The sequence below is a fragment of the Loxodonta africana genome, chromosome 10 (genome assembly GCF_030014295.1).
Source record: "Loxodonta africana isolate mLoxAfr1 chromosome 10, mLoxAfr1.hap2, whole genome shotgun sequence".
NCBI classification, from domain to species: Eukaryota; Metazoa; Chordata; class Mammalia; order Proboscidea; family Elephantidae; genus Loxodonta; species Loxodonta africana.
Genome location: NC_087351.1, coordinates 67,586,234 through 67,599,613, shown reverse-complemented (window position 1 = coordinate 67,599,613; position 13,380 = coordinate 67,586,234). Strand labels below are relative to the sequence as shown.

Below are 13,380 nucleotides of genomic sequence, written 5' to 3'. Positions count from 1 at the left end.
ACTTGTTACTTACACTTTTAACAGTTCTTCATGAGAAGGAAAAGAAGACACCTATTAAAAGAGTTAAATGTAATTTCAAAACAAAGCTTTCTAGGAAACTTCAAAAAATTGTAACTGCTTTTGAGATGTTAGCACCAAAAGTGAAAATACCATAGAGTCCATATGCTAGCTAGTCACTTTAATCAAGTGATTTTAATAAAAACGTGTACAAACTTATAAACTATACTGAACGTTAAGTCTAACCTTCATTGTCACCACACGCTTACAAACTTCATCAACATTTGTCAATTTCGTACTATGTGCAAAGCACTGAGTTGACACCTTGAATTTTCATTACTGTACAACTCCTTTGACTACATGAAAAATGTTAAGTTTCTAAAAGTTAAAAAAATACAATAATATCAAAAGCAGGAAAAATTCATTACCTCATGTATGACAAAAGTTAAATTTGTATAATATATAAAGGGAGGCAGCTCTTCACATATGGCATTTCTCCTTAATGCCTTCATGAGTAGAATCTCCCAAACAAAACTGTTACATAAGCTGATTCTTTCGTCCCTCAAAATACCTTCTAATTTATACATGTGTTCATAAAATAATTTAAAGGATATTTTGGTAACATCTTAAACAAAAAAGACTTTTCATTTTTACCAGGGTTATTTTAAATAGTGTTAAGCTATTACAACTCTACACATTGTTTACTTTTTCTCTAATTATTGATGTTTTGTTTGGGAAAAGCAGAGGTCTGGAGTACACAGATGTCTAAAGACCTCTACAGGACTTTAACTGGCTTGCTAAGAAAAGCGTTCTAGAGGATCAGGAAACACACACAAATACAAAACAGATCTGGACTAAAGATAATATTATTTGTTCATATGTTATAAACTGTAGATTATTTCACCTTGGATATGGCACAGTAAATTGCTTTTTTTTAGGAAATTAGACAAACATTTATAATAAAACAGCACACTATATTCTCAATGCAAAGGCAAAAATGGCAAGAACAGTTATCAACAGTACTGGTGATACAACGTATCGCCACATAAATAAAAGGCAAGACATCTAATAGTACCTACCTGTTGGTAACTCTGATGCTTAAGCTGTTCAATTTGGGATTTAAACAACTTGTTTTCATCTTGTACCTCCTATTTAAACAAAAATTAAATATGAATACCTGAATACAGATTTTATTTTTCATGTAGACTTCTGAAACACGAGACAAGCTATGAAAATTCAAAAATAATAATTTTAAAGAGCATAATAAGTCCTATAATATAGCAAAACTTATTATGGAAATTGGAGTAATTCAATTATTTAGTACTAGCCTTGGAATGTGCATGTGTCAATGGAACAAAATAGGATTCAGAAACAGACCCAAATACCTATAAGAAGTTAGCATGGGTGACTTTTCAAATCAGTACAGCAGTTTCTCAACCTTGACACTAGTGGCATTTGGGGCTGCATATTTCCTTTTTCTGGGGGGCTACCCTGTGTACTGTAGGATACGTAGCCACATCCTTGGCCTCTACCCACAAGATTTCAGTAGCGACTCTCCACCAGTTGTGATAACCAAGAATGTCTCCAGATTTGCCAACTGTCCCATGGGGAACAGAACTACTACAGTAAGGGAGTGAGGGAATACTTAATAATGTGGCTAGCCATTTCCCACCCTGCCCCGCAAAGGCTAGAATGCTATCATCGCAACCTACTCTGAAATAAATTACATATGAATCAAAAAAATCTAAACAAAAAATTGTAAATGTATTAGAAGAAAACATGAAAAATAATATTTTTATGATCATAGAATGGGAGACATCTTTCTTCCCAAGGCTTAAAATTTGGGAAATTGCTCATATTTGAGTATACAAAAAGTTTGAACCTCCAAATGAGGGGAAAAAACACAAATGATGTTAAAGAAAAAACTGAGGAAAACAAATTTCTTCACACAGTAACAAAGGGCTAATCTTTCCTATTATGTAAAAGAGAAGTTATAAATTAGTTTAAAAAAGGGAAGACAAAGAAAAATTGGGGGGATGAAAGGGCAATTCATATAAAATGGCTTACAAATTTGAAGAAAGCTTAATTTCTCTCAAATGTAAAGTAAAACAATCTTACCATCTATCCAATGTTTTCCTCCTTGTCAGTAATGGAGAAGATGAAGGAAAAATGGTCCTTTGTTGGGAGTGTAAATTGGTAACAACATTTTTGGAGGGTGATTTAGCATTATCTAACAAAATTTAAAATAAACCCACTTCGGAAGGAGAGAGATTGTGACAAATTCAACCCTCGGAGCATGAAACGTGAGCAAGACTGGTCTGAGACAAGGTAGGTGTCTTTGAATCAATGTTCTTTAAGTACTTTCAATATTAACTACATTTTTAAAGGTGAGGAGGTACTGTTTTATTTAAAATTATTTCTCTCTTTCTTTAAAACAACTGCATAAACCTTTGAGCCAGAAATTTCACTTGTAGGAATCTATAATACAGCTACGCTTACGAAAGTATTCAAAATATATGTGCAGCTTTTTTTAAACAGGAAAACAACTCTGAACAACATAGGTATTCGCCAACAGAGGATTGGTATATAAATGATACAATAATACAGTAAAATAACATGAAGTCATGTGCTTATATGGAAAAAACCAAACCCACTGCCATCGAGTCGATTCCGACTCATAGCGACCCTATAGGACAGAGTAGAACTGCCCAATAGAGTTTCCAAGGAGCGCCTGGCGGATTCAAACTGCCAACCACTTGGTTAGCAGCCGTAGCACTTAACCACTATGCTACCAGGGTTTCCAGTTATATGGAAAGATCTCAAAAAAAAAAAAAAAAAAATCGTTATTTGCGAGCGGAGGCAAACAAAATTCAAAAGTGTGTATAGCGAGATATAAAAAACCAAAACCAGACCCACTGCCATCAAGTCGATTCTGACTCATAGCAACCCTATAGGACAGAGTAAAACGGCGCCATAAGGTTTCAAGGAGCGCCTGGTGGATTTGAACTGCTGACCTTTTGGTTAGCACCCGTAGCTCTTAACCGCGGCACCACCAGGGTTTCCAGTTAAATACAGTGTGCTTAAAAAATAGTAAATATTTGTATGTTGTTATCGTGTGCCGCTAAGTTGATTCCAACTCATAGCGACCCTACAGGACAGAGGAGAACTGCCCTATAGGGCTTCCGAGGAGCAGCTAGTGGTTTCAAACGGTCGACCTCTCGGTTAGCAGCCCAAGCTTTTAACCACTTCGCCACCAGGCCCCCAATATTTATATAACACATACACATATGCATTTATGCATGGGCATATTCTCAAAAGATACACAAACATTTGACAGTAATTTATCTCTGAGGAATGAAACCCAGTATCTGGGTGGGAGGAAGGCTCACTATGTATTCCATTTCTTTTTGTAGTAGTTAAATCCTAAAGATGCAAAGCTAATAATTCATGCATCATGAATTTTAACTAATCATATTCACCTGTAACAGCTTTGTTTTGTTAGAAAGATCACTCTCCGTCTCTTTTAACATAGCTTCTACTTTCTTCATTTCATTTTCCTTTTCTTTCAATCTAGAATTTTTTAAGAGACCTTATATTTAGTTATGCACATAAAAAAGGGCAAGCAGACTCCAATAATACCCCTAAGAAAAAAAGATGGAATAACAAAATGTCTACCAGCTCTTTCCCTCCATGATATACCAACTTATAAATGTGTTTCAAAAGACAACTATTTCCACGATCACTCAGCTCCAAGTACATCCTAAAACTGCTTCATACTTAACATTTCTTACACAAGTGTGGCTTTAGCTAGGAGGAAAATCTAAAATAATGGCTAAGAACAAGACTATATTTCATCAACTCACTATAAAAAAATCACTTAAAAAGAAATGAGTTATTGCTCCCAAGAATCTTAGCCATAATAAGTTGACTCCAAAAATTACAATATGCCCAGCTTTTGTGCTGAAGAGTGGCTATATACAATTTAATCTGGCTCTCCCTTTCACAATCTAAATATGTCTTACTATATCTGGCCCAAGTAAATCCAAATTGCCCTTGGCATCCTAGGTAACAAGCCTCTAGGATAACATGAACACTGTAAAAAATGATCTGTTTAACTATCTGTTTCCTCAGGACTCCATCTTATCCATATCCCCAGTGCCAAGAACAGTTCCAGAGAGAGGTACATCACAGACTCTCAAACATTTGTTGAGTTGAACATTATTTCATCTTAAATCTAGAAGAATTTCAAGATGCTTATAGGTCTACATGAAAAATGACAAAAGAGCACACATGCAGGATAGAATTAAAGAATGAAAAGGGAAAGAATGTGACATAGAAAGGAGCCTAAAATTACATACTTCAATGACCTATATTCCTACTAAAAATAGAGCACAAAGCTGGCTCTAAGCTTTCTATAAGCAAATGGAAAAAACACCTTGGCAATTACACAGTGCTCACAAAATAAACAATTAGTTGTACAAAAACAGAGAACTCTCTCTTGTCTTCATTAAGATACTGACAGTTTCAAAGGGCCACTTTCTAACCCAAACATCAATAAAGACAAGCGGCATCGTATCAAAGCAAAATCTCATAAAAGTAACTCTGAAGTGGGCTAGTAAGATGAGGTCCAGAGACCCTGCTCACCACTGTATGCTAATCTAGTTTAAGAAGACAGACTTCCCTCAGACCATGATAAAGACACTTTCCAGAATGAATATCTACAAACAAAAGCTGATACCTTGATTAGATTCAATATTTTTACTATTTAACAACAGGATAACTAAGATAACAACAAATATTATTTTTCCAATAAGCAAGTTACTCTTATAGAAGGATTCAATATTCATGATAAAGACCATGACTAAGATTATCTTCTGGTTAATTCAGAGATGTTCATTTTATTCTTTCAACTATTTTAAAAAATAATTTCAATTTGAAATATATCAACCTCTCTTTAACAATAACTGTTAAAGACGAAAAACTTAAATAAAACCGGTCTACATATGCAGAAAGCATTTTGAGGAAATGGGTTTGATGAGTTTAGAAAGGATCATCTTCAGGTATTTGAAAGCATCTAAAGGGCCTCTGTTTTATTATACCAAACAAAGACACAGTCTGTAAACTATAATTCCTACTTAAAAAAAAGCTAATGACTTTGAACAAATCCATCATAATATTCAAGGCATATTCTGAAGAGTAATGCAAGTTTCTGCTTAAAATGCTGGCTAAAAATATACTTACACAGTCTCAAGTTCTTTAAGTCGTGATGCAGAACATGCCTAAGAAACAGATTCACATATTTAATTCTAGAACAAAAGAACAAGGTACAACATGTATACAGTATCACCTACCAAGAAAATAAATATAAAAAGCATAATAAACAATTATCTAAAGTAAATTATATTTGTAATATTTGTAACAGAAAGAATGAATTTTCTCTATTAAACTTAATCTATGATATTTATTTCTCAAAGGATTGCAGGTTAACAGCAATTTAACACGGTTAAGGTAGAGCTTAAGAATCCATCGAAAAAATAAGGCTAAGGAAATACTTTTAGGTTCAGGTTGACAATTCAGGCAGTAAGTTTAACTAGATGGGGCTAACACTTAAATTGTTTTAATAGCAACAACAACAAAAGATCTACGGTTCAACAAAGGTTTATGGCACGTAAACTCAGAACAGATTCACTTCTCACTTTCTGGTAAAGATTTCTTACTCCTTATGCCAATATATTTAGTAATTTGTATTGTACCTCTTTCAAGTTATGTTCTGCTGCCTCCTGAACGTGCGCTTTTAAGGATTTATTTTCTTCTTGAAGATCCTTAAAAACAGTAGGTGTAAATTTAACTGATATTGAAATATCGAAAAGGTTTTTTTTTTTTTTTTTTACTTTTCTTTTAGCTTCTCACCTGTAACCATTTCCCTCTATTTGCTAGGTCCTGCTCCTTCTCTTCTAAAACAGCCTTCATAGTATTCATCTGTTCCTCCTTTCCTTTTAATCTGATAATTAGTAAGAAAAATAAATGAAAATGTTACATGTCCATAAAAAGCAAAAATACCAGAGACTGAAAAAGCATATTTTTAGTACTCACAGCCCAAACTGATTAAAATCAGCTGTCATTCAATATTATTTCAATGGTGTTATCCTTCACTAAAATTGTTTCAAGTACAAAAGGCATACAAGGTTTACAGAACTAATCAAATTAAGTACAGGATGACTAAAGAAAACAGTTCTATATATCATTAAACAGCCAGACACTGAATAAATTACACCCTGTTAAAGTCCATACCAGAAACCCTCGGTGGTGCAGTAGGTAAGAGCTATGGCTGCTAACCAAAAGGTCAGCAATTCAAATTCATCAGGTGCTCCTTGGAAACCCTATGGGGCAGTTCTACTCTGTCCTATAGGATTGCTATTAGTCGGAATCGATCTGACAGCAATGGGTTTTCATTTTTTCAAAATCAATACTAGTTTATTACAACTGGTTTTTGCTGTTGAATATATACATAATTTCACAATGGGTATTAGAATGGACAAACAGCAACATTTAAGGTCACAGATTATAAATCATGAAAAATAATATTTCTCCCCCCAAAAACTTCTAGGTTAAATCCTGATGAAAAATTATTAAGACTTCTGAGATATAATTTGATATTATCTAAAATATTACTTGAAGTCAAATAAGAAGAAGTTACGAATTTTCATTATAACTGTACTTAACTTGTAAAAAAGAGGTATTATTAAAGAAAAGTGAGAAATGGTACTTACAAGTTCTGAAGCTCCTGAACTTGAGAAGCGATAGATAACTAAAATAAAAAGAACAGAAAAACCAATTCATAATTCTTTCACAATTTACCTTATTAAATTCTACAATGCTTCTTTAAAATGTGTACACTTCAAATTACGAAGGTCCTAACTGAATTATTCATACTAAAGTGAGATGTGTTTTGATTTCACCTTTCCTTCATTCCAATGACAGTAAATGTAATAAAAATATAAGGAGGGGGAGAGCTGCAAGGAGAATTATAAATACTAAATCTAAATAATGTGATACTTCAAAATTTGTTAAAATTGGAATATTAACTTTCCACATATCTAGTACACATCAGACCTCTTTTCCATCCCAGTCTTCAAGGCCAACTACTCTTTAATAAAAAACTCTTTAATAGTACGCTTTAAATATACTGGCCTTCTTTAAATCTCCTATTCTTATACACAGTCCAGTAATACTTTCTCTCTTCCCAGGTTTACTCCTTCATACCCCCTTCAGACCTTGGCTTAGATGTCAGTTTCTCAGGACCAGCCTTTCCTAAACTCTCAATCTATATTAGACGACTACTTTATCTTTTCATCATATTGTTTTGTTCAACACATTATCTCCGACCACTAACATAATACTTGACAAGTAGGAGGAACTCAATAAATATTGCTGAGTCAATCTGTTGGATAACTGAATGAACCATCTCTTTCATGCAACCTCACCAGTTTTTCAATGAAACCTTTCCAGATTAAATTCACCAAAACCCATCTATTTCCAGCAATCACATCTACCTCTGAAATCCCCCAATGAAACTCATACTCTGTTCTACAGGCAGAGGATGATGAATTCATAGTCTATAATAAAAACATTTTGGTCCATGCAAGTTAAAGAAAACACGGAGGTGAAAAAAAAAAAGATTTGAATTATCAGCATGTTTTGTTTTTTAAGTTGGCAAACTAAAAGGAATCACACTATAAGGAATCGTTAATATGGAAAACTTTCCAGAAAAGAACCTTTTAGAGTTAAAATTAAAAGATACAGGGATTAAAATATCAATGAAACTTTCTCCAATCAGGCAAGGAACAAAAAAAAAAAAAAAAAGCACATGACCCAATAAATATACTTGCAGCACGCTCTTAAAAGTGCTTCCTCCCCACCCCAGGTTACAAGAAAAAAACTAAATAGCCCATAAATAACACATACACTAACAAATCTGTCATGCTATGGCTCTGGGATTTTTTACCTGTTGAGCCTTTTCAAGCTGGATATTTCCTATTTCTTCTTTTAGAGCCTCTATTTCCTGTTTCAAATCCTTGACAATGACAAAACAGACAAGATTGGACAATGGAAACACAGAAATTGACACAAAGTGCAATGTATAGACAAACACATGAAAATAAATGGTATGAACCAAAAAGCTGATAAACAAAAAACAAAACAGTTTTCTCTGTTCCAATACCTGAACAGTTTTTTCCTTATTAGCAACTTTGAGAAGTTCAGCTTCCAGAAGTTCTTCCACAGACTTGATTTTTCCATCTTTCTCATGGATCCTTAGGTAAAGAAATGCAGTATTAACTTCAGCAGAAATCACCAAGCTTCCCCAACTAAGATATAAAAACAGCACCAAACCATGAGCAGGTTCTCCAAATCAACCCTTTCCATTTTAGACAGAACAGAAACATATCTTTGCAGACATGGGGTGGGGGGTGGGCATACTTCAAGCTCCTCCTATTGAGGAATTAAAGAGTACAATTTACATCAATAACTACCGGATGGTTGAAACCTATGCATACACAAGAAGCTGGGAAGCTGCTTCGGGAGTACATAGGGAACGTAAGATTTGTACCCTGAAGAACACTGGGGAAAATCAAATTCCACTCAGCAATACTAGCTTCTAGGGCTCTGTGCCTGGGGCAGAACTTGAAAGTAACTATTGCCTAAAGCTTGTAGAAGCCTTAACAGGATATATAAGGAATTGATCTCTGTCCAATATAACCTATTAATAGTTTTCACTGCAGAAAGTAGGGAGTTAATTAACAATTCAAAGCTATAAACTAAAAATAAATGGAATTATGGAAATAGGATTTGAAGGTTAAACTAACATGTCAGCTATCCCAATTGTACCAAAAAAAAAAAAAAAAAGATTTAAGAGCACTAATAGACCAAAAGAGAAAGACCAGCTTATAATAATGTTATTACTTACACTTTCTTAAGTTCTTCAACTAGAGATGCAAAGGAAACCTGGAAATAGGAAGGCATCCTACTTAGTAGTTTGCTAGAAATATAAATGGTCAGAAACATAAAAGTATGTTACCCTTAAATCTTCCATTACACCAAAATCCAAATGGGAAAAATAAACCTGTGAATTAACTCTTTCTAGATATTTTAAAGCCATAATGATGAAAATAGCATTCTGAAAGCAAGCAGTTTTAAGGTTACTTGTATTAAGTGTAGGCCAAATGAAAAACCATTAGATATATTGAGTTAGTACTTTCAACCAGGTAAAAGAGAAAAGAAAACTAGAAAATTGCCTAATTTCAGGTAGCTTCTTTTACTATTACTTACAGGGTCGTTATGAGTCGGAATCAACTCCACGGCAACACGTTTGGTTTTTATTTTTATTTAGTAGTCTTACGGAAACTGTGGTCGCATAGTGGTTAAGAGCTATGACTACTAACCAAAAGGTCGGCAGTTCGAATCTACCACGCGCTCCTCGGAAACCCTATGGGGCAGTTCTACTCTGTCCTATAGGGATGCTATGAGTCGGAATCAACTCAACAGCAACAGGTTTGGTTTTGGTTTATAGTCTTAGATTTAAACACTCAAAACCTTTTTACAGGCAGTGCCAGTGTTAAAAACGAGATCCATTCCTGAATCTTGTTTTTAAATCAAATTTGTATGTAAGTTGGAACAGGTACGTATGGTTCTTATTAAGAGTCAGTGAGCCAAATGTTTCTTAGTATATAGTATATGTTTTACCTTTCCATGCATATAAAACACTTAAAGAACACTTCTAAACTGCACAATGTTTTCATGAGCGTCACAAAGTAGTCCATGCTTTCCTTATTGTGAACCACTGTATGTTTTTAACTCAAATTTTTAACATAATAAACTTTATGGCAATCCATTCTTAAGTACGAGTTGTCCCTAAATCAGACACCCGTAACCCGGGGAGACTGACTGTATAGCCGTAGTAAGGATGACAATGTATTTAGGGTACTCTACATCATGCCTGGCGTACAGTCGACATTCAGTAAATTGTAGCCTTATTACTAATATTGAAGTCACTAATCATTCACAGATTAAAACTGTAATTGACAAATTCCACCTTGGAATCTGGTGATTAACAGGCTTGGTATGTTTGTATGTAATAGGTTTCTCATTGTTTATTACAAAGAGACTGGTTGTAGGATCTACTGTATACATTACCTGATCATTTTGCTTAGCCTTTAAGTCTTGAACTTCCTTTGTCAGAGATGAGTTCTCTGTTCTTAATGCCTTTTTCAAAGAAACATAAGCACAAAATACTTCTGTTTTTTCTTGAAGGAACAACAGCTAGCTTCTCAAAATATAGTAACTTTTTTTTTTTTTTTTTTGCTTCTTTTCCTCTGGAAGACTCAGAAATCTGACTTCTTTATATGTCTACAAGTCAATAACTTCTATTGCCAGCCAAATGGATTTTTAATTCAATTATCCCTATAAGTATCTCTAATATCTCCCACAATCTCAAAAAGATACAGTCTATACTACTGTCAATTAAGCCATTTTCCTTCCTATATCCAAATACATCTTTTAACTTATTTCTTCTAGCCTATCTTAACCAAGTTAAGACTAATGGTAATCAAAATAGAACTACAGTACTTCCTTTCTTCTGGCCTCTAAAATCGTTTCCTGAACTTCTTATGAAGTCTGCTGGTTATCACTGCAGCACAGGTGGCGGTGAAGAAGCATATATTACAAAGTGTAACAGTAATATCAGCCTCTTTAAGGCAGTAGATGCTACAATCAACTATGCATTTCTGTATTTCAAATAAAACCTTAAATTCAGTAAAAAAAGATGTTATATAAATTTATAAAATATACGTAATTAATATCAAGTTTAAAAGCTATGGGAAATCCCTTATACAAGTTACAACCAACCCCCTTTATGCTCACTAAATTATCCACAAGGAAAATAAATCTACAAAATGCCTTACCTTTAATTCATCCTCTTTAGTAGCCACCTGAATAAGTCCAGTTTCAAGTAATGCTTCTACAGTCTTTAACTTCTCATCTTTTTCTTGAATGCTGAAATGATAAATTTAAAACATTTATCAACTATTTTTCAAGACAATATTTTAAACTCTTAAATATTCTTCAATTCTTAAATATTTTATTGGAGTCAACTCCTTTGTCCATCATTCCTAATAAACTTTTGATTCTAGAAAAGTTCTTCAGGGTCTTTGATCACAGTGTAGGGGTATTTCCTCTTCGTTAATATGCAGTACGTGCTGAACCAATGCATGTCTATATGTAAGCCTCAACACATAAATCACTGCTACACATGGCACCTACGAACTATAACATAATCTCAAATGAATCAACAGCATACAACTCTCTTCCAATACGAAGTACAAAGTGAATTTTAAGAATCTAGATTAATGTAGTTAATTATTCCATGATCTCAAATTTGGTAGAAATGAGTCATTAAAATATAAACGGAAAATTTTAACTCTTACCATTTTTCCATTTGTTCCACAACATCTTTATTAGGCTAAAAAAAAAAAAAAAAAAAAATCACCAAAAAAGTTTACTTTTATCCAGTTTTCATAAGGTAAACCTATTTTAGAAATAATATTCCATGAAAATTGTTTAAGGTTTTAATTAGATGCAAATTTGAGGAAGACGGTCTATATTTGAAGACTGCTAATAATTACAGAATTGTTCAATTCACGAAAAACAAGAAGACAGAAGAGGACCATCTACACAAGACACAGAAAGAGATGAACTATAAAATGAGCTAGCAAAACCAATTACTGTCCTATGGGTAATTTTTTAAATTACTATCAAAGAAAATCTTAAGGATAACAGAGAACTTGCCCTACTTCTTTTACATTAATTCAATCCTTCAAATACAAAAAAAAATTCAACACTCTCTCCTAATTTTGCTAATCTCTTAAATTTTTCCAATTTGATTATAGTGATTTTCTAGTACCAAACACAAGTCCTCTGATTCCACTTCTTATATATTTCTAAAATTAACTTCTCTTCAGTGTGTAAGTTTAAGCTTTATTTGTACTCATTACTCATATCACAATACCCTAATTCTTCTCCCTGCCTCTAGTTCACAAGCATTGTTTTATCACGGGCACAGAAAGAACTTTCCAAACGAGGAAAAAAAATTCCTTACTATCAGAAGGGAGACAGGAGCTATCAAAACAACATTAAATCAGGTTTATACCATATTTTACACAAATAATGCATGCCTTCCACTTTATTTGCCAACCCCCGCCAATGAGGTATTTTTGTAAGCATGCTAATTTTTTCACAGTAACATGTAAAAAAACTGACACAGATCCACTTATGAAAACACCTGGGGGGGCGGTGGTATCTTTCAGGGGGTGGGATCAGTTGGCAAACAAACATAGAAGGTACCCGTTATTTGCATAAAATGGAAAATTGTGACAAACTGTGGGAAAAGTTCTAAATTTTCCATCACAATGTTTTGTTCATTTTTACTTTCTATGAATGCCACCTAATAGAAAGACTTAACACTATTCTATCCAAGTTATCTTCTCCAAAGCTGTATTATACCTTTAGTCCTACCGGCTTTTCCCCACATAAACTCAAAACAATTCATTGCCAGAGTGACCTTCCTAAAATGCTAAACACTCATTCCCCCTTGTAAAACCCTTCAGTTCAAAGTTCACCCATATGCTTGATCAAGTTCATGATTAATCCCATTGCTTTAAGTCGATTCTGACTCATAGTGACCCTACAGGACAGAGGAGAACTGCCCCACAGGGTTTCCAAGGCTGTAATCTTTACGGAATCAGACTGCCACACATCTTTCTCCTACAGAGCGGCTGGTGGGTTCGAACCACTGACCTTTGGGTTAGGAGCTGAGTGCTTAATCACTGCGCTACCAGGGCTCCCTGAGCTCATGATTAAACCAACCAAAAAACCAAACCCGCTGCCATCAAGTCGATTCCAACTCATAGCAACCCTATAAGGGAAAGCTCACGCTTAACCTGAAAAAACCCAGGGCCATTAAGTCGATTCCAACTCATAGCTATCCTACAGAACAGAGCAGAACTGCCCCGCAGAGTTTCCAAGGAGCACCTGGCAGATTCGAACTGCCGACCCTTTGGTTAGCAGCCGTAGCACTTAACCACTATGATGCCACCACGGTTTCCGAGTTCATGATTAGGCCCTACCAAATCTTCCTCTATCCCACGCCCCATATTTTGTAGTTGTCCAATATCATACTAATGCTAATTCTCTGAATATGACAATTTTGCTACACACTGCCATGACTTTGACGACTGTACTCCCCTTAACTGACAAATTCATGGTCATTTTTCAAAATCTAGCTTAGTTGTCCTTCTCTGTGGTTTCTCTCCACCCTCACACTCTTTCAGA

At 34.4% G+C, this 13,380-nt stretch overlaps 1 protein-coding gene across 14 annotated transcripts in view; it reads right to left on the bottom strand.

The window, feature by feature from the left end:
• The window catches only part of KTN1 (kinectin 1), a 118,815-nt gene that overhangs the window by 25,678 nt on the left and 79,757 nt on the right, over nt 1-13,380 (bottom strand). For all 14 annotated transcript variants that reach the window (XM_064292526.1, XM_064292512.1, XM_064292522.1 and 11 more), the window contains 13 exons: nt 11,478-11,512; nt 10,956-11,046; nt 10,189-10,257; nt 8,963-9,000; nt 8,219-8,309; nt 8,003-8,071; nt 6,768-6,805; nt 5,908-5,998; nt 5,751-5,819; nt 5,239-5,276; nt 3,477-3,567; nt 1,077-1,145; nt 14-51 (listed from right to left, as the gene is read on the bottom strand). In XM_064292526.1, coding sequence (XP_064148596.1) covers nt 14-51; nt 1,077-1,145; nt 3,477-3,567; nt 5,239-5,276; nt 5,751-5,819; nt 5,908-5,998; nt 6,768-6,805; nt 8,003-8,071; nt 8,219-8,309; nt 8,963-9,000; nt 10,189-10,257; nt 10,956-11,046; nt 11,478-11,512 — 827 coding nt within the window. The remainder of the gene's footprint in view (nt 1-13; nt 52-1,076; nt 1,146-3,476; nt 3,568-5,238; nt 5,277-5,750; nt 5,820-5,907; nt 5,999-6,767; nt 6,806-8,002; nt 8,072-8,218; nt 8,310-8,962; nt 9,001-10,188; nt 10,258-10,955; nt 11,047-11,477; nt 11,513-13,380) is intronic.